Below are 26,610 nucleotides of genomic sequence, written 5' to 3' on the forward strand. Positions count from 1 at the left end.
GGATTTCGTGCCAGATCTGTACTGGAGGGGCTCCGGACGGAGTATCTACCACAAAAGTGACATAGCCTTAGGCTGGGTTCACACGGGGCAGAATAGGCGCAGAATTGCCATGCAGACTCTGCACCGAAAATTCTGCCTGCGACTTTACAGGATAAACCAGTAAAGTGGACGATCAGTTGCAGCCAAACCACGCCGAATTCAAAGACGCAGCATGTCAATTCTTTCCCCGTTTCTGTGGCGGCCTTTATCCTCTCTATGGGGAGAGTCGGACGCAGCGGAATGCAGACGGCGAAGCCGCTCCAATACCTGTGATGAAAGGCTGTGGGTTTTGAAGCTGCATTCCTCCAATCTCGGTGTATTGCGGTCAGCCTATCTGACAGGCTCGCCGTGGAGAATCGTGGCAATTCCCTAGGATTCTCTGCTTGTGGACAGAGGGGCTGCGCTTTCCATAGCAATGCTATAGAAGGCATTCACTGCGTTCCCCGCGGCCGGATTATCGCCGTGGGGAAAATTTGCCCGTGGACAGGAGCCCTTACTGTAGGGGCGATCAGTGTTGCGTACCGTTCTGCTATGGTCAGTAACTGCGTGCAGCGGCTGTCACCCACCAGATTGCTGCAGTACTGTACTATCAGGTATTTCAGCACAGGGCTGCTTTAATTTCATGCTGCTTTATTGGGATCTTTTTGGGCTATCCAGACTCGGATTAATAGGCCACTCCGGTGTCATATGTATCCCCTGGTATTACCTTGGTTAGTTATTGCTTTCTGAAACTTCCTGGAGCCCTCTTCATGTGGGTCATACCATCTTATTTTGACTGCTTGGGATTTACTTGGCTTTATGTTATCTCAAGAAGTCATTTTTTCCGTCAACATAACTCCTGTGTGATTTATATAACCTGGACTCTGCCACACAAGATCTTCATGGAGGGGGGGGGGGGCGATTATGCTTTTTACAAAAGTGATGAGGGTGGCGGAAAATGCTGAAAAGTTTTACCCTTTTGTGCATGTAGGATATGTGCAAAAATATGCAATTTAGGGCAGAATTTCTGCATAAATGCCATCATGAATTTCCTCCCATAACGTTAGAACCCGTTTAACATAAAACTGTAGTCATTGAGATATCGGATATTGGTTTTAGGTTGGTTATGGACACCTTTTGATAATTGTTGCAATGCAATGAAAAATTAATTTCAGTAATTAAAAAATAAATATGTTTTCCATTTGGTTTTGTTAGGCCGGCTTCACATGCGGTAGAAGGTTCCTGCGTAGATTCGGCTGAAAATACTGCAAGGAAAAGCGCTGCATGCTTTTCTGTCCAAAAGCTGAAAAATGGGCAGACCCCTTTATAGTCAGTGGGGTCCACCCGGCACTGTTCTGTCCTGTCCTGTCCGCTGTTTGGTTGCGGGGATTCTCCTCTCCTGCTCCCCAAACGGAGAAGGAAAGTGGAATTCCCAGCTCAGATGTGAAGTCGCCCTTAAAAATCTAGAAAAGTTTGTCTTGAATGTATTCTAAAACACAACAAGCTACAGAATGGCGTTCGCAGTCCGTTCTGCCAGACTGGCTCGGTCTTTAGCATCTCCTGAACGGTCATCCAATCAAATTAAGATTGTTCAGCAGGCCCTGGAGACCGCGCCATCGGAGAGCCAGTCTGATACAATAGGTTCTGAATGCCATGCTGTAAGTTTCTATGTACTGGAATAGAAATAGATGTATGCCAACTGAATGAGCCAAATGTTTCACCATTTTTAATACATAAATAATTGCTTGCAGGTTTATTTATTTATTTATTTATTAATTCCATCATTAAAGCAATGCAATAAAAATGTGATCAAAGGCGCCCATAGCCTATATTGCATACAGTGGGGGAGCGTTGCTGTAATCTATCTATCTCATCTGTTTCATTGTGTCTCTACAAGCTTTTCTTTCTTACATGGACATTTATGGACTTCTGTTTCTGTTGGCAATTTTTCAGATTCCCCCCCCCCCCCCCCATCTTCTGAGTCACATTCCTGTCCTACACGGAGAGCGGAGGGGAAGCAAAACAAAACTGCCCTCTTCTCAGTCCCTGGCCTTCCTATGCAGAGGGAAGACTAATCCTTTATTGTAATCCCGTGTTCATCTGTATAGTTCGTCTTCGCCTTATGCTGCGTCCAGACATCATTCAGAAAATAATTAAAATGAGCAAAACTGAGTGATTGTTTAAAGCGAACCAACGATGAACAATAATCGTCCGCTTTTCGTTGCTCATTTTAGGCCGACATCATCGTCAGCTCGTTCATTTATCGTTCGGTTTAAAGAGCGCTCGTTCAGTCACTTATACGGCGAATGCGAAAGACTGAACGACTTCTCACACATAGATCATCTATGAACTGCTGCCCGTTTCCTGCTGCTGGAAGAGATCACCGGGCCGCCCGCTCGGCTGTCATTCGCTAAGCTGGGACGACTGTTGGCTGCTTGACAATCGTCCCATCTAAAAGGACCCTTATTAAGGATACAGTAAGACAGGAATACTAAGGGTTAATATTTGCCATGTAGCTCTGGTCACTATATGTATGCATCTATCTGGTGTCCATGTGGTCATCTTCATTGCAGTATACACATAAGAGGCGGTTCGCACTGCGCTAAAGTTCCCCTCTCCGCTGAGCTTTCCGGTAGGGGCGTTACATGTGAATACCCAAACACGGTATTTAAACAGAATTAGTGATTTCAATATGACAGACTGAGACGGAAGGTGCAAACTTTGGGCTCCTTCTGACTCGCGTTCCGTCTTCCTTCTGGGGGGGGGGCACTGTAGCGTATGTGATGTAGCAGCCCGGCTTGATAAAGGCCCCATTGAGCTTTCCTGAAACTTTGCACTTGGCTGATTAAAGGGTTCTTCCTTTTTTCTTCTCTAATTCGGAGTAATGCCTCATAACGGGATTATTGTAAGGCCTAAGATAGATACAGATACATTTTCTATTTTTGCACTTATAATCGGTTAGTAATGCTGCATCTGTGACCACAATCTCTGGGGGCTTCCAGGAATAGCACCTTAATCTGATATAGTAACCATTTCCTACCCAGACGTTTAATGTCAGTCATTAGAGAGAACCTGCCATTATTTTCACATTAGATTTCCTAGGTTTACATGGAGTCTGATTGCTGTGGGCACCTAATGCTGCACACCGTATTCTACATAAGGGTTACTGTACACAGGCGAATAATCGCTCAAACGACTGGTTGGTGACTATCAGACTGTGTAAAAAAAGGCTATAAAGAATGTGTGGGGTTGACTTTCAATGACTCCATTCACCGCGTAACACTGTCATGGACATAAGCACTTATGGGAAAAAAGACCTATGAAAAAGCAAGAAGTAATCTAAAACTAAAGCACGGGACTTTCTTCCTAAAAAAAACAAACAAACAAAAAAGTATTGACTTAGTGACTCGCAGTGCCTTCATCTCCGAGCCCCTTGCGGCCCGACTGCGGTGAATGAGCCTTCTCTGCCCTTCTATTTTTCTGACTAGGTAAGCCAGATTTACAAATCAGTGGCAGCCGGGGAAGCTGAGGCGCTGGATGGGTTCTAATGAGCCCCGGGTAGCAGATGCAGCACCGCTGGAGACACAGGTCAATGGGCAGTGAGTGAGAGGAGGTGAAGAGGACCCACATTCTGTCACCATGCAGCGGCATGCTGACAAATGGAGAGCGGTCCAGCTGGCAGGTGCGGTGGTCTCTGGAGTCAGCGTGAGTGCAGTGGAGAAGGGAGACAGCAGAGGGGAGCCAGCGCTGTCAGTGGTGACTAATTGCAGGACTGTGGTAGCGCATGGAGGAGGAGGAGGAGGGTTGGACTGTGGGACATTGGAAGAAGATGATGGGGGTTGCATTGTGGGACATTGAAAGACGATTATGGGGGTTGCATTGTGGGACATTAGAAGAAGATGATGGGGGAATTTGGATTTGGGGGCATTGGAAGAAGATGATGGGGAATTTGGATTTTGGGGCATTGGAAGAAAATGATGGGGGTTGGACTATGGGACATTAGAAAAAGATGATGGGGGTTGGACTGTGGGACATTTGAAGAAGGTGATGGGGGTTGGACTGTGGGATATTGGAAGAAGATGAATGGGGGTTGATAGTGCAAAGCATGGAATTATAGCTTTTGGTGTAGGGGAAAAATAGGTTGTCCTGGGGAGGGGGAGCATATAATACTTTGCTGGATCGCCTTTTGGCTTTGCATAGAATGTGTAGGAAATTTTTGAAATGCTCATCATTTCATGCTTTGTTGTCCCATTTTTCCTATCCTATAGGCTGCCTAGACACTCTGTACACTGTCTGTAACATCAGCATTAGTCTGTGCACATCTGAGAGTAGGAATGTAACATGTGGAATTCTGCTCTCCACACGGCCTATTTTGGGATAAGATTCCCCCTGCACTGGTGTTTTAGTTTTCCATAGATACATGTCCTCCTCCCTTTTCTGTTGGGTAATACATTTATCTTTATGACATTGATGCTTTCAGTACTAGTGCATTATGTCTCCACCAGAATTATGGGTGACAGGTGCAGTGACAGGTAACGCCTTGGGAACGCCCTCCAATCTCCGGATTGGTAGCAGTGAGGGCACAGAGGATATGGCGCTTCCCTGCAGTGTGTTTGTTGCGGTGGGGGTCCCGTGGCAGGAGGAGATATCCACAGCAGCATCTCAAGCAGCCGCTGCTGGCTCAGCACTCACTCCTCATCCCTGAAGGGCAGTTGGAGCCGCTTGCAGGCGCTGGGCTGCCAGAAGCAGGACCTGCCGCAGCACCACTGCTGGAGCTGTGCGGCCAGGGCCGCAGCAGGACAGCTAGAGCCGTTTAGAGGTGGTGACCTGCCACGAGGTCGGTGGCCAGTAGCAGCCGATACATAACTGCTGGAGCCACTTGTAAGCCAGCCATCAGTTGAATGGCAGGAGCAGTTGCGGCTGCTACTGTACTGCCGGAGCCACTTCCAGTAGCTTGCCGCCCATTAGCTGTATGGAGCAGGAGCCGCCGACACTTCCACTGCTATGTATTCCTTGCCAGCCTGGAGGGGAAAGCATGGACCTGGAGCCGCCACCACTGCTTCCACGCTCGGTGAGGGTGTGTATCCCCCATGCCAATCAGAAGCTGTGGGTGTTCCCTGTACCTCCGCCCGGCCAACCCATGTCTCCACCCATAATTCTGATGGAGACATAATGCACCAGTACCGATGCTTTCTTTCTATTAACCACACTATTCACGTTTTTGCATCTTTCTTTTTCAAGAACATCTGTTACTAAAATGTTCTGTTTCTATATTTTGATCAGTTATTTTAAATTGACTAATAAATATATTCTGCACTGTGTGACGGTTATATTTTACACCTCACATAATCCATCATCCACCTAAACCTCACGTGTATCATAATCAGAATGGCCGCACATGAATCGTCCAACCTTGTCTAGCCCTTTAAGGCGGCAGGCAAAGAATGTGCTGTGGATTTTCTATATGGATAGTAACATTTTAATAAAGATGTCGGATTTAAATAAATCTTATCCACCCACTGCAAAAAAAAAAAGAAAAAAATCACAGGATAGGTGATAAGTCTCTAGCGGTCTGATTGACAATACATGTAGTGACAACGCACATGTGCAACCGCCACTCCATGCAATCTCCTCCTCACTGCAGGTGGTGCAATGAGCCTGCATTGAGGAGGACAGGGGTACACAGGATGGGTGGGAGTCTCAGCTGTTCCCCACAAATGGGACTCCTATCACTTTTCCTTTGGAAAGGTCATAAAAGTCTATTGTGGTACAATATTAAAGAGTAGCTATAATGGCGCCATTTAAGGCATGTGCTGCGGGAATCTCATAGTGGGAACCTGATTGGCCGCGAGGCACCATATGGTTGCTGCTACGGCACGTGGCTGCGTGATACTTCACACCTAATTATGTAGATAGCACTTTGAAGAGATCTCTAATTGAATACTCTCATGAGAATAATTGTATTAGGAAAACATTGACTCTGCCCTTTTAATTTAGAAGCGTTGAATCCATTCTTTTTCACTCTCCTGAATGCTCTTCTGATTGAATGCCCATCAGTTGCAGCGTTTCATCCGCACACTTATTTATTAAATTTTTTTTTTTTATTGAAATAAATGAACGAACCCCATTGATTATAATGGGGTCAGTTCAGTTTCCGCTCAGCTGCCCGGCTTTAGCATGCAGCGCTCTTTCTTCCGGTATGTTGAGCCGGATCTGCGACGTAACCCCCAGCCAAAGGTTCCAATGTAGATGTAAGACTATGCATCTGTGGGCATTTGGCCTATAGCTAATCGCTGCGGGTTTCGCGGTCAGACACCCGCTGCGAATCCCGCAGCAATAGCCGTCCAGATACATGCTATGGTAACAGATTCCCCCCTGCCCATGAGCGGAAATCAACTACGGCATGTCCTATTCATCGTGGAAAATCACGCGGACGGCTTCCATTGCAGTCGATGGAAGCCGTCCATCCTGCGATACTCTGTGCCGGAGCACAGCGGAACTATCACAGGAAACCGCGTCACCGCCCAGCACCAGCGTGTCATGCACTGCGCATGTGCATCGGCTCGCCGGCAGAGACTCTCGCGGCGGACCTGGAGAGGTGAGTATAGGGTCTCTGGGGGGCGCCGGCTCTGATTCCGCTGCAATATTTCGCAGGCAGAATCCAACCCAGCCGTGGGCTGGGGGTCTTACAGGTTCTTGAACGTAATTATATTGCGCTGTCAAGCAGCAAAGCATTGTAGGACTTTATAAAGTGTCTCTTAGTTTAGTTCTTGTTGTGCCCAGGGCTTTATCTAGAAGTGTGGACACAGCAGTTACATTTCTCATAATAGTGACACATTTACACAGAGTGTTTATGGCAGCAATGGAAAAAGTATCCGTTAGGTTGCCTTCACATCCTTGGCGGGGATTCCGTTTTCCTTCTCCTTCCGGGGAACCGGAAAGCGGAATCCCCAGGCCAAATGGGTAAGTCTTATGACCGTGCCGAATGGACCTCATTGACTATTATGGGGTCTGTTCGGTTTCCACTCAGCTACCCGGCATTTTACCGAAAAAAAGCATTCCCTGAGTGGAGCAGGAAAGGGGAATCCCTGCGGCCACATGGCTCAGTCTCAGGACGGGAATGAACGCCATTGACTATAATGGGGTCAGTTCAGTTTCCGCTCAGCTGCCCGGCCTTTGCATGCAGCACTTTTTCTTCCATTATTTTGTGCCGAATCTGCGACGGAATCTCCAACTGGATGTTCCTACTCCAATGTGAACCCAGCCTAAGCTTTGCAAAGCCTTCACCTTACTGTAGGCTCGAGGAACTTATTCTTTCTTAGGGAGTTAAGGCAATAAGGCTTCATTCTCACAGAGCTGGTGTTATGGGAGGGGTACAAACTGGGTGATTGCCCAGGGCCTCTGTTCCTGAGGAAGGCCCCAAGCAGTCTAAAGCAATGACTAGACTTGCCAATGTAGGATGTTGCAACAGCCTCTTGAGCGATGCTGTAGCAAAAGGGGTCACATGGGTTGCAATTGCGGGGTGCATAAGCTAGGAGCTCCCAAGATCCCCCCTCACCACTAACATGAACTTACAAACGACAGACAATGGGATCTCTTCCTGTTTACACGGACTGAACGACAAATGATAAGGGCGAACTAATTATCATCCAGTTGGCGCATGCATTTAGCCTGAACGATCATGGATCCAGTTCTTGCTGGATCACAGGAATCTGAATGACTATCCTCCCATGTAAAGGAGCCCTTAAACTCAAAATTGTCTTCAGTGCTGTGTGAGGAGCACTTGTCACCTTTCCAGCAATGAAAGGGTTACAGCCCAACACACTTTAATACGAGATGTGAATGGGTCTGAAAAAGTGTCTATATAATCCAATAGATATCAGGGGAAGTGTCTGGCTGGCCTGCGTCGTTAGGGGTGCCAGTTGATTTTGTCCTGGGCAGTGCACCCTCGGACTGTGTTCATTCGGGACAGACGCTGCGGAATGTCCGCTGCAGAATTTCTGGTGTACAGTTCACAGCATTTTGAAATCCAAGCTAAATGAACGAGTTTTAGTGATTTTTTTTTTTTTTTTTATTTTTTTTTTTTTTTTTTATTTTTTTTTTTAATTTTGATTTTTTTTTTTTTGTTACTTTTTTTTCCCCCCTTCTGTATGGAGCAGAAAATATCCCGTGCAACATTGTTCTTGCGGAGCGGATTTTATTGTTGCGGAAAAGCAGCAGAATATAGAGGAAAATTTGCGTAATCGAACAGAAATCAAAATCGCACTACAATCCGCACATAAATAACACACCATTAGCCGAGTAAACAACTCGAAATCTGCTCAAACGGCAACCTTTGTCTTGCGGATTTCAGCACTCTGCATCCCACCTCCTCAATATCTTGAATGCGACTATCACTTAGGTGACATTCTCTTGTGCCGTTGTGGTGAGAGCTGTAAGGAGAGCCTTCAGAAAGGAATACTGCGCTCTTGGCTTTCGCTGGTTTATACTACTTTTTTTTTTTAAGTAGTATAAAGCACTTAAAAAAACACTTCTTCTTGTGGAGGTTGTGGACAGCAGGCAGGATGCCCACAAATTCCTGCTTTCTTTATACTATTTGTATCTCGCGTATGAATCCGCGTCCTTACACAATGTAATTGCATATACACTGTGGATTGAACACATCCATAGAGTTCAATGGAGCCCATACACGCGGAATCTGTGGTAAAATAGAGCATGTTGCGATTTTTCTTCCACTCGCGGAATCCGCAATTTCCAACCGGAAGTGTGAGCGACCGGTGAAAGTCAATGTATTTCAATGCCCACATATTACTGCGTATTATACGTGTGGACAACAATCGCGGAATCCACAATTCAGCCAAAATACTGGACGAATTCATCCTTTAAAGTGTTAATTGGCCAGATAGGACCTGAATTTACCCAATTATAGTCAAGGGACTCCCTTTGACGCCTTTTTAGTCAGAACCTTTTTGCTACTGGGTGATGTTCTACTCCCATAACGGAGCAGGAAAACTAAACCCCTTAGCGCAGATGTGAACGAGCCCGAGGAGCCGCAGTATGGAAGAGGGACGGCTTGCCTGCGGTTAAACCTCACATTAATTATAAAGAAGATCTGACGAGAGAATAACCGCAGACATATAGTAGACACCAATACTTATAGATAACTCAGGAAAATAATGCTATAGTAACTATGCATCTCCCAGAATATTCTTACTTCTGCTACTGTTCAGTTTCTCATTGTACTGGCATTAATATCCTCACTTCTCCCATGGCTGTGTAAATGCAAAAAAGCCATTTGCTATTTTGAAATATTTATACATCGGGTAAAAGAGCTCTATGAATATTTGATGTGCAGGTTTCTGTCTACATTTGCTAAATAAACCGTCCCCCTCCCATATGCAGACACTGTTGTACGCATGCTTTGGTGCAGGAAACAGCTGCAATGCAGCAGATGCATCATCTAGACGACCGCGGAGCCAGAAAGACTATAAACCGCATGGTGCTACTTTGTGTGATTAATGGCCGGGTTTGACCTGTAGGTATTTTGCACATCCTGCACTTACATGTCATCATTTCTTCCCTGAGTGGGGCTGTCCTGCTAGTAGTAGTGATGCGGTTCTGATTCCATGCCGTTGCCCTGGTCATCCATCAACGAGGCACGTAAAAAAATAATAGCAGCTAAAACGATCATTAGCTGATTTAGTTTAAAGGGAGTCGGTCAACAGTTCTGACCGTATAAACCTGCTGACAATACAAGGCAGGACCTTGGAGAGGTCTTTAAACATACCTTTGGCCATGCTTTTATCATTAGAAGCACTGAGAAAACAAACTTTTATTACAACAAACGCCACTCCCGAAAAGTGCCCCGAAGGTGGTCCTTCTCCCTGAGGTGCACTTGGCTCTCTGCATTGAGCTGATCCATAGCCCCTGCTGCTCTGACTGACAGCCGTAGAGGTCTTGTGGTCGAGGAGGGGCTGTTGAGTTGGTCATTGGAAGAAGCGGTTTTGTACGGTCAAAACTCCCAGATTCTCTTTATGGCAAATAATCACTTGAGCTGACCGCTGACACCGGAATCCTCTGCAAATAAGGGCCCTTTTACTTGGGCTGATGCGGGAATCTGAACGATTCATTCAGTGTAAATGCACGCTCCAACTGAACGGCGAACCAGAATTCATTCACTTTTCGTTGGCATACAGTTTGTGCATGCGTAAAAATGAATGATGTTTCAGCCCATTTAAACAGGCAGTTGTTTGTTTATGAATGATTGCCTGTTCACTCTGAATAGAGGTGGGCTGATTGGAACGAACCCAAGCCCACTCCATGTCTATTTACTCAGCGACGCTCGCTCCTGTATAGAAGCACAAGAACCATTACCGAGACAACCTGAAGGGATCTGTACCCGACAAGTTGTCCCATGTAGAAGGGCCGTACGTGGCCAGGTTTGGACTAAAGATCTTTTGTTCTTAAGGGAGTTGTAACGGGATCACAAATTATCCCCTATCCACAGGAAAGGGGATAACTTTGTGATTGATGAGGGTCTCAGTAGGGTTCTTGTGTCCCCCTCTGCCCGTCACTGCAGGACCACTTCTCCCTCTACAGTGACGTCAGAACGTATGGAGGGCTGGCCAAGTATATGTGGTTTGCGCTCCATTCATTTCAGTGGGGCTGACGGAAATACCTAAGCGCTTGCTATCTCCATGACCAGCGCTTCATTCAATCTCCTCCTCACTGCAGGGGATGCAGTAAATTTGCAGTGAGGAGGACGGAAGTTAAAGACCAAATCGGTGGGGGTCTCAGCAGTGAGATGTCCACTGATCAGCGAGTTTTCCCATATGCTATGGATAGAGGATAATGTGTGGTGTGGTCCTGATACAACCCCTCTAAGGAAGATCTTTCCTCCATGAATGATCTTTACTTTAAAACATACCCTACTTTCATTGCAAATCTATGGCCAGTTAGAATGACCATGATGGCCAATATGGAATAAAATGTCTGTCGGTGAAATGATTATCTACCAGATGGTCATTCATTCAACGCCTGTTCAGCCATTGACCTGCTTCTGTTTAGGCCCTATTGACAAGGAAAGTTTTAGATGTGAGTTGTGACCAAGAAGCATGCAACCATCTGAATTTGGCCTTAATGTGTATTAATACAAATGCTTAGATTAGAAAGTATATTTGATACTTCAGTTGGATGCCATCTGCGCTCAGCAGAAACGGGTCTCTGCCAGGTCTGCGTTGGCAGATTTTCCTATTTAGCAAACAATACAAGAATATGCAGTGTAATGTTCTATTTAAGTAAACTGCACTGTTGACCCAGGGAGTAACCTGTTTCACAATTTAAGGACATTCCACAGGATGAAGATGGTAGAAAAGAGGAAGAGAAGAATATTTAGGTTAAGTTGGGTGCCGATGGGACGGTGATTCAGTCCTGTAAAGCGCTCTGATCAAACAAATCCCAACCTATACAATCTTACATCTGGCCTATATGGTCCTAGTTGTGTCATCCTGCAATTCAGATCCTGCTTAAGGCTGGGTTCACATGGGGCGTAAATCTCACGGAAATACCGCCAGATTTCCGGGGCAGAAATGCCGCTTCAAAACGCGGCGTGGGTTTTAAAGCTGCTTCACCACTTGCATTCCACTGCAGCCATATCTCCCCATAGAAAGGCCGCAGCGGATATGGCGATAAAATTGACATGCCGCGGCTTTGAATTCCGCGATGCGTGTCAGTTTCAGCGCGGTTTGGCTGCAACGGCTTCTCCACAGCGTGTGGATGAGATTTTTGCAAATCTCGTCCACTTTGCTGCTTTATCCCAGGATCAAAGTTGCTGGCGGAATTCCTGTGCAGAAAGTCGACACGGAAATTCCACGGCAATTCTGCCCCGTGTAAACCCAGCCTAAAGGTGCTTTTACAAGGAAGGTTAACCTTCCAAATATTGCTGGATCGTTCAAATTTGGACGCTAATTGTTCAGTGTGTTTTCTCTGTGTACAAGTACCCTTAGGTTGTTCTGCTCTCACACAGTCCGCTTTTTGCCGCGCTAACCACAGTCCAACGCTCACATCGATTTCAATGGAGCTTCGCAGACCAGCGCTCGAACTCGGCATTTCTAACGCCACGATTTTTTTATTTGAGCTCTATTTTTATGCGTTTTAGCACTTTTTAACGCACCTCATCACCCATCGCAATGATGGGATGCGTTAAAAACCGCAGCTTCAGATGTGGCGTATGGTGAACGCATGTGTGAGAGCGGCTTTAGTGTGGAGAATTATTTATCATCAATTGTATGTAGTGAATAATGACTTAACCTGCAGGCCAGCAGTAGGGGGTAATATTTTATCTATAAGGATCATGCACACTTATGTTTTTCTTGCAAGATTTTTCACTCAATATCACTGCGTTTTTTTTTAACGTGAATGTCAATGGGACTTTCTAATGTTAAAAACGCATGACACAAGTTTGTGATTTTTGAGCAATGCGTTTTAAACATTAGAAATTCCCAATGACATTTACCGTACGTAAAAAAAAACAAAAAAAACTGCTGCGATGTCACGTGAAAAAAAACACGCAAATAAAACCGCAAGTGTGCAAGAGCCTTAAGGCATCATGGCCACGGCAAAAATTTAATTTTAAAAACCGTGTGGGTCTCCTGCGCGTGTGATCCATGCCCATAGGGAATCATTGGGGACCCGCAGGTAATTAAATACCTGCAGATGTAATTTTTCCCGGGCGTGCGGATCGCATGCGCAGGAAAACAGCCGCAGCATGCTCCATTTTTGGCCGGGTTTCCCACACGGCCGGCTCCCGCGGCTCCTATTAAAGCTAATGGAAGCCCTCCGGATCCGCGTCACATCGCAGCTGTCACTGCATCCGTACCGCGGGAAAGCAGGAGTTTAAAGAAAAAGATGGCATGGCGCATGCGCCCGGCACACCGCTGGCGTCCCGAGCACATCCGCCGTGCAGTAGAAAGAAGATTCGGCCTGCGCAGAGGAGAGCCCCACACTGTCCGGACAGGTGAACATAATCTATTTTCTAGCCTCATGTCTGTGGGCCGGGTGGAATCTGCTGCAGGATTCTGCACGGGGAAACCGTGCGGCCCGTGGACATGAGGCCACAGAGCAGAATTGTTGAGGATTTTCTGCAGCAGGTGTGGATCCATAGCTGACTTCGTGAAACGGGTGAAACTTGCTGTGGATCTGCGTCAAAATTCACACCACATGGTGCATATTTTGGTACAGATCTGTACCAAAATTCGATGCCCTAAGGCCATGTTCACCATGTTCATTTCTGTTTTTTATTTTTTTTTTCTCTGCTTAAAAAAACAGACAAAATTTATAACTGACAGTTCTAACGGAAGTGTGAATACACCCTTGGGGGGGGGGGGGGAGGGTCTCAAACGAATAGATACCAGTTGCGGAATCCGCGATCGGTGTCTTTACAGAGGATCTGCGGCAAATCGCAGGCATTGAAAGGCATGAACGCTCCCTTTTTTACATCATGCTCTATTTTGCCACAGACCATGCGCAGACGGCCTCCCTTGAAGTCTATCGAGGACGCCCGGCCCGTGGCCCGTAGCCCATACGCGATTAACATTGCGTATGGACTGTTGGTACTGGCGCCATCACTTAGCGACAGCGTGGGATATATAAACATTGGAAAAGAAAAACTGCTGCGCATGACCAATGGCGAACCTCCTCAGTCATTCGCATTACAGAAAAATCAGGTATACACTGTGACCAGCTGGGCTCACAGCCGACATCCACTGTGGGCCTCCCACATGCAGATTCCGATCCGGCCTTAGGCCGGCTTCACATAGGTGTAAGTGTATTTGCGCGACCCTGAGCACTGCGTATTTGCGGAACGAATAGTGCTTTTTTTGCACGCGCATCGGTGTATTTTACTGGCCTTTTTGCCCTCCACAAGTCATGTGCTTGAGGCAGACAAACGTATTTGCGCACCCCACATCGCCTTCTATCTGGACATTTGGTGCACAAATACACAGAAAAATAGAGCATGTTCTATTTTATTTATTTATTTATTTTTTGGTGCGACCGAAATACGCTTGAAAAATACGGGAAGATGAATGAACTGATTAATGTCAATGCGGTCTGTTCTCTGCGTATTACGCTTGCAAATACACCCATGTGACCCCGGCCTTAGAATTTAGGTTTTAGGATTTTTATGGTTTCATGATATAAAATCTAAATATATCCAATGTGCGCTATATAGATGTTTCTCATCTGGGACTGCGCTTATTATAATTACAGTAAGGGACCGTCATCCCATCTATATCGCAGGATATACCTACGTACTGTATATGGTAAGCGTGTTCTATCCACTGCAAAAATGCACTTTTCTTACTTTTGTGCAATTGGATACAAAGTGAAACGTATATATCCATCTGTTTCCACCCATTTGTATCTGTTTTAGTAGATGCCTTGTGAACAGACATGGCAGGATTTTCTAGTGCGATCTCTGTTCTATTCTTCACCTGGATCACATAACAATGTTTTGATGTTGCCTAGCTTAACCGACTCGTGGCCGGCCTTGATTCGCTGATTTGCAGGGCTGTTTCCATGATGCATTTGAGATAATGAAGCTAGCAGTATTATTCCGCTGAGTATGGAGGCTGCACCATCTGCCAGAACATCAGTCGCATGTAAAAGGAAACAATAAATGGACGTGTCCTTGACTCTCTCCAGGCCGTTCTTAGTTCTTCCAGATGACTGGCCGTGACTTCGCTGCTTGTTTCCTGAAATTGTTTAAAGTGCGGCTCCAGAAACGTAAAAAAAATGTTGCGAATCAAATTAGTTTTATAATGTAATGTACGGAGCATCTGAATGCACTACAGTGATATCTGACGTCCGACTGCGCTCGGTTATTCTCGGATCACGCATAGGGGTGTCCTTAGGACGCCAGATGATTTTCTCCATCATGGAAGCGCTTTGGCTATAGTTCTCACTGGCTTAGCGTATTGCTAAATTACAGAAAGTCATAAGTCTTCCTCTGTCTTGCTTAGTATGACTACAGGCCGTCCTGCTGCCCTTTAACAGATATTCTTTGTATTAGTCTGCATGCATTTCTGCTTTACGCAATACTCCTTATGATACTGGTAATGTGACCCGACTAATGCTTGCCAAGTAATGCGTAAACAGTTTTTTTTAACACAGTTATGTTTTCTGCAACCAAAAGCAAAAATGTGGCTTTGTGTTAAAGGGGTTGCTCCATGACTCATTATCACATTACTCTGTTAGATAACACAGGACATATAATAATATTTTTTTTTTAAATTGGATTAAATAAATAAATAATGCTTCTATGTCTAGATGTTGCTTTAATTTACTTGTTATAGCGCCCCCTAGTATTCATTTGATTTCCTCTTAAGAAAGTCCACGTAATATTTCTGGTGGTGGTGGTCACACGTGTCCAGAATCTCAGTCCCACACCCTGGATCATCTTGTACACAGATGGAGTGATTCCTACTGTTCAGGTCAGCCAGCAAGAATTGGTGCCTTTGTAGCAACTGCTTCTTACTAATACTGAAAGTATTAACTAGATGTTTCGGTCTCCCTTCCAGTTTATCTGCAATTAACTTTCTGTCATTGGGTACAAAGATCCTTAGTAACAAGGATGTGGGCATTTCCATAGTAACAGGGGTAGAGCCTAGCTTCACAGGCAGCTCTCCTGCACTTGCAGGTTGACAGATCTGCAGACACTGTGATAAGGATCTCCACGCTCACTGACTCTCCTGGGTTACAGAGTGTGTTTGTGTGTACATTACACACACACTTTATAGTGGATTTACTAACTATTTGGCTAGAATGTCTCTGAATGCCTGCATCATACTGGGAAAGACAAGGGATGGACATTCAGATATTGCCTGCTGATTGGACCATGAGTGCAATGCAGCATGGGAAGTAAGCACAGGGAAGTGCAGGACAGTGAACTTCTGGCAGAATGCTAGGCTTGCTACATGCCTCCTCCTTGAAAGTGCACTGCAGTTAGCAGAACAACAGGAAAATGGGAAAGACCACCTAAAAATCAGAACTTGAAGACATGAAACAGGGTGCAAATAGCAGCAAATGAGAGCGTAAGGAGAGCCTGGTGTGTTTTAGAAATTTCAGGTACGATTTAATAGTATGCCTTTCAAAATATGCTGCAATAGTGACGTGTAATTCGATTCCTGGATCGTGGTCTGAATCACAGCTTAACTAGAAAAGTTCATCCTGAATTCCCTATTTAAGAGTCTAATCACATTTCAGATTGCGACCCGCTGGTTAGTTATTGGAGGGGCATTACTGCTGAGAAATCCCCATCCATCGGCTCACCATGTATTTGGGTATATACAGAGGAGCTTGTTAATAATGAGACGTAGTTGCGTACCGCTGAGTAGCACATGAGTCATTTAGATCTCTGTAAAGTTACATACTTGCATATGAGTGACCTTTTTGAATGAAACCTGGGGGGAAAAGCTAAAACTTTTAACTGCTTCCAGTTAGTGGCTTTGAACAGGAATCCCCAACCTTTCCTGGGTCATGAGACTTTCTAAACTGTTGCTAAGTTTTAAACAAATTTTCTAAAATACACAAGTTTCTCTTAACATTTGTTACTGTTTGCACCCTGTTTAATGTCTAATTTCTGATTTTCAGGTGGTCTTCCATATCTTCTGTTGCTCTGCTCTTTATAATCCATTTTTAGGGAGAGAGCATGTAACAAGCCTGCAATTCTGCTCGTAGTTCAGTGTCCTGACTTCCTTGCCCTTTTAATTCCCATGTTGCACTTTAGTCCAATCAACAAGAGAGGCAGAGATTGTGGAGATTATTATTACAGTGTCTGCAGATCTGTCAGCCTGCAGCTTAAGTCCACAAGAGCTGTCTGTGAAGATAGCCCCTCCCCCTTTTGCTATAAACAACGACAAAGAAAACATGGAAGGGAAAATTATTGGCAGCTACTTTAAACATGATTTCCAGTGGTAAAGCAACAACATTTTTAATGCAAGTATATTACAGAAGTGATGAGGTAGACAAGCTCGTAGATGATCAGAAGTTGTCTGAAAAGTTAGTGCCCCTTTTAAACAACCGGTTTTGAGCTACACTTAATACTGAAAGAGAAGAAGTATGTATAGATATTAGTGCAATGACTTTTACCCTAGTGTTAACCATTAGTTAGGCTGGCTGCACACCAACGGATTTGCATTGCGGAATCCGCGGCGGGTGTCAGCACCGTGGGTCCACATGAAAAACCATTTGTAACCTACTATGGAAACGCGCTTCTTCCTGCACACGACCAGAAAGCAACTGCGATTTCCGCTCGTAGAGGAAAAAATTTAGCATGTTCCATTTTTCCGCGGACGGCTTCCGTAGAAGTCAATGGAAGCCGTCCAGCCCGTGGCCCTTCCGCAATTGACATTGTGGAAAGGTCGCGGGTACCCATGTCATGCCTAGCGACAGCGCAGGAAAAGCAGGGATTTAAAAAACAACTGTAGTGCGCATGTCCAATGGCGAGCTGTGCGGATCATAAGCAGTACAGGAAAAGAAGACAAGAAGCAGGTACATGCTTCAGAAGCCGGCGGGGCACAGGGTCGGATTCCGCTGCGGGCTCCTGCATTGCAAAATCCGACCCGTTTGTGTGCAGGCGGCCTTATTTTGTTTTGGCCATAGTACGGAATTCTAGTGATGCAGTGACCTCCCTGGTAGCACTCATTCACCATACTGTTGTGCACATTGTCAAGCCACTGGTTGAGGAACGCCGGTCTTGAAAGTATGTAGACCCCTTGTTTCAGGAAGATGATCCTTCAAATGAGATACCTGGTGGAGATGCCCTTAAAAAAAGTTTTCCTTCTTACCAAAAGAAGCATAGAAGGGGTTGTTTAGTCCAATGGGACAGTTTAGCAAGTGAAGAATGCTTTATCTGTTACCATTTCTTCTTGAGAGAGCGTGTGCCGCCTGTGCCAAATGTCTTCTGAGAAGCAGAAATAGACGCTAGCACCTGAAGAGGATGTGGTGGGTAACGATGGTTTCTATCTGACTAGTTTGGCCCATTGACTAAATTTCCTCTGTTTTGTGTTTAGTGCTTGATCTCCATAGTTGCCCTAAACCACTAATTCTTCTTCAGAAAGGGGTGCATTAGACTTGTAGGAAGCCCATCTGTCCAACTATCCCCGTGCTATAATTGTATCTCATCCATCACTGAGACCTCAATGATGACCTCAACCAGGAGCGAACTGCAACATCTGCTGCTGGTTAAATACTGTGAAGTGGTTTACACGGAAGCGCTATTGTCAGAATAATCGCTCAGCCGTGAAAATGGGAGCGCTAATTGATCTGCGTAAACGCGGCCACTAGCAGGGTGATGAGCGGTAAATCATTCACTAGTCACTTAGTTGCAGCTGACCTAACAATTGTCACTGGTTGACTGATTGTCATCTGGAAAGAGGCAATCGCTCGTCTTTCAGCGACTAGCCAGTAACTTTGCAGGGAGATTTGCGCTTTGGTGACCGCCAAGATGAAGAATTGCTCTTTGTCAAAGCAGACAGTCCTTTGTACGCTAACAACTCGCTGTAGCGGCCGTCACTAGCGGCTATAAAACAATAGTTGCCCCTTGTAAGCCCTCCCTAAGGCTAGATTCACACGGATGTATTTGCACGTGCAAAGTTTACGCACGCAATACGCAAAGAATAGAACCCGTTGATTTCAATGTCTTCGTTCACATTCGCCTACTTTTCCTGCACATTTTGGTTGTGCAACAAAAAAAAACGCAGTGTGCTCTATTTTCCTGCGCATTCGCACACCAAGGGTCTCCGTAGAAATCAGTGGGGGGTGCGCAAATGCAAGGAGATGCGTCATATGCTATGTAATTGCGCAGGAACACATCTGGAACTCGTTAGACTAACCATTTAAATTGGTGCGGCTTTCCTTGCCGTGTTCAGATGAACATGCGGGCGACAAAAGTACGGGAAAATACGCCGATGCACGTGAAAATGCATTGTTTCGTTAAAAGAAATGCTACGCTCATGTATGCCCAAATTCGCATACGCTCGTGTGAAGGGGGCTTAAAGACAGACATGTTTGTGCATGGAAAATTTGTGTGTGCCCATGATTTCAATGGGTTCGTTCACATGCACGTATTTGCAGTGCGCAATTCTGTTGTGCCGTTGCGCAGGCAAAGAACACGTCTTGAACTCATTAGAATAATTGTCTATTTCAATGGCTGAGAGCATTGGTGTGTGCCTTTTTGTGCACGACTTGCGGTCGCAAAAAGTACAGTGAAATCTGTTGTTGCGCACGCAGTGCCCAAATGCTCAGATGCACATACGCTCGTGTGAACCCAGCCGAAGGCTTTCTTCACATACTGCACTTGTTTCTCTGTACTAAAACCACTGGGGCTGTATTTACATGGCCGCTCTTCCTGCGCAAGTTCTGTCAGATTGTGAAATGGGAAGAACTCACACAAAAAAGGGCCTGTTAATTGCAGAGTTGACCCTTTGCAATCCAATTTTGGATTCAGGGTTTCCTAGGGGGCTTTCTCTTTCTGCTATTTATACAATGGCGCCATCTGCTGGCTAGAGCTAGTACTGCAGTATGTGACATGCTGGAGAGGCCCCCGACAACGGAGTGGCCAGTAATCTACAGTAAGAATACCCTGCCGGCCGTCTTCTAACGTCGTAGCTGTACAGCTTTCAATCAGAATGTCTTTAGACGTCAGACAGTGGATTGGAAAGGGTCAATGCACGTGCGTTTTTTTTTTTTGTTTTTTTTTTTATTTTTTTATTATTATTATTTTTTTCCAACCTGATACTACAATTTTCTGATTTTGAACCAGTTCCTATTATTTCTTTAATGTGATTCTGCTGCAAGAATCGACCATTATTTTCTTGGCAGTATGGAAAAAATAAACGCACCACACTTGCATGCCATGTGATTTGCCTGTGAGTGCAATGGGGTTTTCAATCATTTTACTATTTGAACCGCATGTAATATATTTATTTTTTCACGAGCAGTAAAAAAAAAAGATGTAAATCTAATGCTAATCATGCATTTTTATCTCTAAAACAGATCTTACACGCAGGCCGGGGTCCTTTTAGACAAACAAGGGATGTCACCGCTAGCTCGTTCGCTCTCGTTTATCCTATTCAGACAGGCAGTTTCATCTTCGGCTCGTTCAACAGAAAATCGTTCAGTCTTTCACATTCGCTTGTCTCCACCCACAGGGGGCAGGGCTAATCTCAATTTCTCGATTCTTACGAAAATTAGAATGTGCTTCAGCCCTTGTATGACGGGTTTTTTAAGTAGTGCCAACCTGCAACCAACCCAGAAGACGGCCGGGCACACAGCAAGTATGACCAAAGATAGTGACTTGCATAGAATGGATACAAGCACAACTAGACAGTGAATTGGATGTACTGCTTCATTTGTTGGCAGTGGATGGACCTCTGTACATCTTGCAGTGGTCCCTGCGGAGGACCTTGGCCGGGCGCTCGCCAGACATGACATCAGCCTCTCTGGACACCAATACTAAATAGAGCTTTAGACTGTCTTGTTCCCAAGGATTTATGGCTACATATAGATGCAGGATGCTAAAGGACATTTCTACTACTGTTGCCTCTTAGATTCCAATGCTTTCTTGTATCTCCTATTTATTTGGTATGATGATCATCTTTGCAGTCGCACCCCCCCCCCCCCCCCCCCCCTTCTGTTTCACCACAAGTCCTCGGCTTCCTCACAAACACCATCAGGGGCACATCTCAGCAACAACCAGACGGAAATAGATGTTATGATGGTACAAAAATAAGACCAAACCGGTGTTTATGTTTCTCCAAGCTATTTTTTAGATAGATAGATATATATACACATTGTAGAGGGAAAAAAAGGAAATCCCTTCCCTGGAAGTTGGCGGAATCAAATACAACTTTGTGTGTTTGTAAAGTTGATATAAGGGATTACAATATCTGAGCAAAAGGAAACTTATTGAAGAAAACTGACTCCCTGAGGGGAGGCTCTACTACCCTGTTGTACCGCCTCTAGCTTGGATACAAGATGTGATACAGATGGGCATGGAAGCTCCAGTACCCTGTTGTACTGCCTCTAGCTTGTATACAAGATGTGATACAGGCGGGCATGGGGCTCTAGTACCCTGTTGTACCGCCTCTAGCTTGGATACAAGATGTGATACAGATGGGCATGGAAGCTCCAGTACCCTGTTGTACTGCCTCTAGCTTCTATACAAGATGTGATACAGGCGGGCATGGGGCTCTAGTACCCTGTTGTACCGCCTCTAGCTTGGATACAAGATGTGATACGGGCGGACATGGAGGCTCTCTAGTACCCTGTTGTACCGCCTCTAGCTTGTATACAAGATGTGATACAGGCGGGCATGGAGGCTCTAGTACCCTGTTGTACTGCCTCTAGCTTGGATGCAGGATGTGATTCCGGCGGGCATGGAGGCTCTAGTACGCTGTTGTACTGCCTCTAGCTTGAAATGAGGAGCTCACCCCGAGGTCTCAAGACAGAAACACTGCTGTCGTGAGTGCCCAAAATAACAGGGATTTGTTGTTGAAGACATTCATTGAATGGCTGTGATTGACTCACCAAGCGCCGGTTGTGATTGGCTGACACCACGGTCCTGAGCCAATCACAGTAATCTCTTGCTTGAGGCGGGGTATTCAACCTATGTTACCTGGAAGAGCTTGCTTTGTCGGCGCCAAGGACTTCACAGAAGACTGCTGCAGCCCAGCGTGAGGGGCCGGGACGCCGCCTTCTAGGTAAGTATTGAGACCATTCTCCTCCCACCATTAATAAGGCACTGTGCCTCTTTTGGGGCAAAAATTTATATAAGGAAGTGTCTTATTTTCAGGGAAACACGCTATTTAGCCTAATGAGTTCCAGATGTGTTCTTTTTCCGACGGAATTGCGCACAAAAATAGAGCATGCTGCATGGTTTTTTTTCTGCACTCAAATGCAAAAATGCATGCAAATACGCCCGTGTGAAGGCGCTCTTAGGGTACAACTACATGGTCATTTTTAGACATGACGATTGTTGAGCGCTTAAGCACGACACACAGCTTTCACACAGTAGAAATAATCGTTCAGCGAATGGAGGCAGAGCGGCCGGAGATCTCTTCCAGCTGCTTACCTCCACTTCCACTAAACAGGTAGTCATTCATAGATAAACAACTGCCTGTTTACACAGGCTGATCGTTGTTTAATTTTATGCGTGTCCAAACTGACCAATAATTTGTACAATCTGAACGATATTGGACTAATTCTCGTTTACACTGAATGGTTATCTTTCAGTTTTGTAGGATCCAGTGATACAAATGGCACTTCCAGTGTGTTTCTGAATAAATTCTATTTGGAAAAACTTGAACTGAATTCAATATGGTGTTGTTCAAAATGGCCGCCCAAAGCGTCTCCTCTGCCAAAATAAATGCAGCTTCACTCCCAATTCATTTTCATAAACAGGAAGTCAATTTTCTCATTATTATAGATGTTAAATGAGTGTCCAGACTTTTGCCTTACCTTGTATAATACTACGATATGTAAACCAGGTATTGTTCAAGATGACTTTCTCTAACACGTGCATTGGGTACTCTGAGTACCACAGTTTACATCCCCTTGCCTCTGTATCCTCTTATAAAGGTGATCTCACTAGTATATATTTTAAATTGTACCAAAATGGGCATGTGGAGTAATATTCTATGTACCAGAAATTAGGAAGTCACTTTTACTTGTATGTAAAGCGTTATCTGTCCGGAAATTGCGTATAAATGATAACTGGTTGTAAAGGAAGTCTTATGTATTTGGTTTTGTTCCGACAGATCACCTTTCCTGACGTAGAGAAAGTAGAATGGCTGAACAAGGTAAGATATATGTTTATATGGGAATAAGAACTTTGATTATGACTATGAAATCACAGCCAATTCAGAAAAGTGGAAACATATATCTGATAATTAGTACAATGTGTATTTACTCATTCAACATACAGCAGTAAAAAAAAACTACAATGTCAGAAGACGTCTGACAGGGTATTCTTACCATCTATTGCCAGCCACTCCGCTGTCGGATCCTCTCTGGCGCACACACACTGGCTTTAGCCAGCAGATGGCAGCGTTGTATAACAGCAAAAAGAGAAAGTCTTTTAGAAAACCCTGAATCCAAAATAGGATTGGAAAGGGTTAATATACACAAAATATATTGGTCTACCTTTACCGCTAATATAAAGTACAAGATGTGACGAAATTACACTTTATTCTCTGTCAGGCCGGAGTCACGCAGGCCTTTTTTGCGCACAAAAAATTTCTGTGCGCAATTCACAGGAAATAGAACCCATTGATTTTGATGGGTTATCTCACATGCACGTATTTTAGTGCGCGCTATTCATTACAATAAAAAATATACGCAGGATGTTCTTTTTTCCTGCGCATAGAAGAGAACATTTTGAACTTGTGAAACTATTAGCCATTTCAGTGGATTGGTGAGTTTTTTACGCACACAAAAAGTAAAGTAAATTACGCCGATCCATACGCAAAGCCCATTCTGCAAAACGCAAAGTAAATGCGCGCATAAATACGCATACGCTCGTGTGAATCCAGCATTAAAATAACACGTGTCAGATTTCAAAAATACGGCCTGGTCATTAAGGCGCAAACAGGCTTGGTCTTGAAGGGGTTAAAGGTGTTTGCAGGGTTTTTGATGTGTGATTTTGTGTTTTTCAGATGCTAGCACAAATGTGGCCGTTCATCGGCCAGTACCTGGAGAAGCTGCTGACGGACAGCATAGCACCCATAGTCCGCTCAAGTAACGCTCACCTCGCCACATTCCACTTCACCAAGATCTGCGTCGGAGAGAAGGTAACGCCGCTTCATTCTAGATGCTTCTATATATTCTAGTAGTATCTGAAAACAAAAGAGGGAACAGAGGAAATTAAAAGGATCTGTTCTCATGCATAAATGGAGGAAGATAAATGGCAATACATTGTGTTCCAATTAAGTAGATTATATTTGGCAATGCTGTGGGGAGAAGCTCTGCCGCTGGGTCATGCCTCATTACGGTGAGTGATTTCTGCCATTAGACCTTGCACAGTCCATGATAATTGTTTCTGTTGCAACAAACTGTTGCAGGAGAGCTAGAACAGCCTGATCTGTTAGAAGATAAACTTCTCTCTGTCCGAACTGTACTGTTTTTTTTTATATGGAGGACAGACCCTTAACTTTAACCTTTCAAGAATGTGCCCCCCCCCCCCACCTTTTTTTTTTTTCTTTTTTTTTTCTTGTTTTACCTCCTCACTTGCAAAAAAAATAACTTTTTTCTGTTTTCTGTCGACAGTTTTTTACAGGCCGAGTTGTATTTTTTAGTGGTACTATATAATGTATCATACAGTGTACTAAAAAACTTTTTAAAATTCCTAAGTGGATTGAAATAGGGGGAAAAAAGTAAAAGCAATTCTGCCATCTTTGGTGGGGTCTTGTTCTTACAGCATACACGCTGTGGCAAAAGTGACGTGATAACTTTATTCCGTGGGTCAGTATGATTATGACAATGCCAAACTTATTTTGTGGTTTTTGTATTTTTTTTTCCTGTGCTAGTTTTCCTACTTTCTTTAACCCTTTCCAATCCATTAATTTTTTTTCTCATCCATTCTCCCCAGCTCCAAATAAATTGGAGCTGGGGAGAATGGATGAGAAAAAATAAATTTTCCCTTCACCTTCCTGATCTGACAGAGTTCAGGAGGGTGCAGGTGGTCACTACACCGTGGGGGGAATGTGGAAGTAATACTTCCGCATTCTCCCTTCTGCCTCGGCGATCATGTGACAGCTGGGGTCAGGTGACACTGGCGGTCACATGATCGCCGCTGGAATCTCCTTGCATTACATAGCGCTAATTGAGCGCTATGTTATGTGTAAAGGAGAAGGCCGAAAGGGTTAAAAACCCTTTCTGCCTTCTCCTCAGGGGTCCTCGATGAGGACCAGTGCAGCAGTGCATCTGCACTCAGTGTGTCTGATGATCGGGTGCAGATGCACCCCTGCAATGCAGTGTCAGGCCTGTCCTGACATCGGAGCTGTGGAGGAAGATGATGATGTTAAAATAAATCATTTCTGTCGTCCTCTTCTGACAGCCATAACTTTTTTGGGACAACCTGTGGTTTCTGTTGGTACCATTTTGGAGTACATACGACTTTTTGATTGTGATTCAGTGATATTACTTTTAGTTAATTATTCTGCATTGTGACATGAAGTGTTAACAATCAATGTACTGTATGTGATGCAGATAATGGATATAATGGATAGATCACTCTGTGAGTTTCTGTGACACCTAATATGCTGTGATTTTGCTCTGGTCAGGCCCCGAAGATAATCGGTGTTAAAGTTCATACAGAACTGGACAAGAAACAAGTTATTTTGGACATGAATTTGAGGTAAGCCATTTTTATGGTAGATAGTACCCTTAAGCCCTTAGACACCAGCCAATTTTGTGCCCTAACCCCTTAAAGGGGTTGTCTCACGGCAGCAAGTGGGGTTAAGCACTTCTGTATGGCCATATTAATGCACTTTGTAATATACATCGTGCATTAAATATGAGCCATACAGAAGTTATTCACTTACCTTCCCTGCGCTGGCGTCCCCGTTTCCATGGCTCCGTCTAACTTCAGCGTCTAATCGCCCGATTAGACGCGCTTGCGCAGAAGGGTCTTCTGCCTTCGGGTCTGTCCGGCAGCAGCGGCATTCTGGCTCCGCCCCTTCTACGTGTCATCGCGTAGCTCCGCCCCGTCACGTGTGCCGATTCCGGCATCCTGATTGGCTGGAATCGGCACACGTGATGGGGCGGAGCTACGCGATGACGCTTAGAAGGGGGCGGAGCCAGAACGCCGCTCGTGCCAGACCGAGCCGAAGGCAGAGGACCCTTCTGCACAAGCGCGTCTAATCGGGCGATTAGACGCTGAAGTTAGACGGAGCCATGGAGACGGGGACGCCAGCGCAGGGAAGGTAAGTGAATAACTTCTGTATGGCTCATATTTAATGCACGATGTATATTACAAAGTGCATTAATATGGCCATACAGAAGTGCTTAACCCCACTTGCTTTCGCGAGACAACCCCTTTAAGGACCAAGCAGTTTTCTACCTTAAGGACCAGACACTTTTTAGGGATTTTACCCATGTGGCGGTTTTACTGCTCTATTTTTTTCCCTTTAGCTACCAAAATTATTTTTGCTGCGTTTTTTTTCCCGTCACATATAGGACTATTTTTTTATATCTTTTTCACTGGCTTTTTTTCCCCCCCTTTTTTTAGTTTTATTGGGGGTAAAAAGCTAAAAAAAAATCTTTTTTTTTAAACATTTATAATTTTTTTTAAAATAATTTTTATATTTACACTAAAATAAAGTATGGGAATGGGTTCCTCTATTTGTTTTAGATGTTTTGATATATAGTATGTATGGTTTTGGTTTATAGGGTGCATACTGCGCTGGTTTTTGTTGGCGTCTGCTTTGTGTTATTCTCTTTCTTATGTATGTGTTGTTGTTTTATTCTGTTTTGTTTTACTTATGTATGTAATTGTGTTTTTTACTATCTGTGTCCCCCATGACGTCTTATAAG

At 44.7% G+C, this 26,610-nt stretch overlaps 1 protein-coding gene across 1 annotated transcript in view; it reads left to right on the forward strand.

The window, feature by feature from the left end:
* ESYT1 (extended synaptotagmin 1) overlaps nucleotides 1-26,610 on the forward strand; it is an 88,301-nt gene that overhangs the window by 1,319 nt on the left and 60,372 nt on the right. The window contains exons 2-4 of the mRNA XM_066585162.1: nucleotides 22,836-22,877; nucleotides 23,733-23,867; nucleotides 25,359-25,432. Of these exons, the coding sequence (XP_066441259.1) occupies nucleotides 22,836-22,877; nucleotides 23,733-23,867; nucleotides 25,359-25,432 (251 nt within the window). The remainder of the gene's footprint in view (nucleotides 1-22,835; nucleotides 22,878-23,732; nucleotides 23,868-25,358; nucleotides 25,433-26,610) is intronic.

This window comes from Eleutherodactylus coqui, chromosome 1 (assembly GCF_035609145.1).
Source record: "Eleutherodactylus coqui strain aEleCoq1 chromosome 1, aEleCoq1.hap1, whole genome shotgun sequence".
In the NCBI taxonomy this organism is placed as follows: domain Eukaryota; kingdom Metazoa; phylum Chordata; class Amphibia; order Anura; family Eleutherodactylidae; genus Eleutherodactylus; species Eleutherodactylus coqui.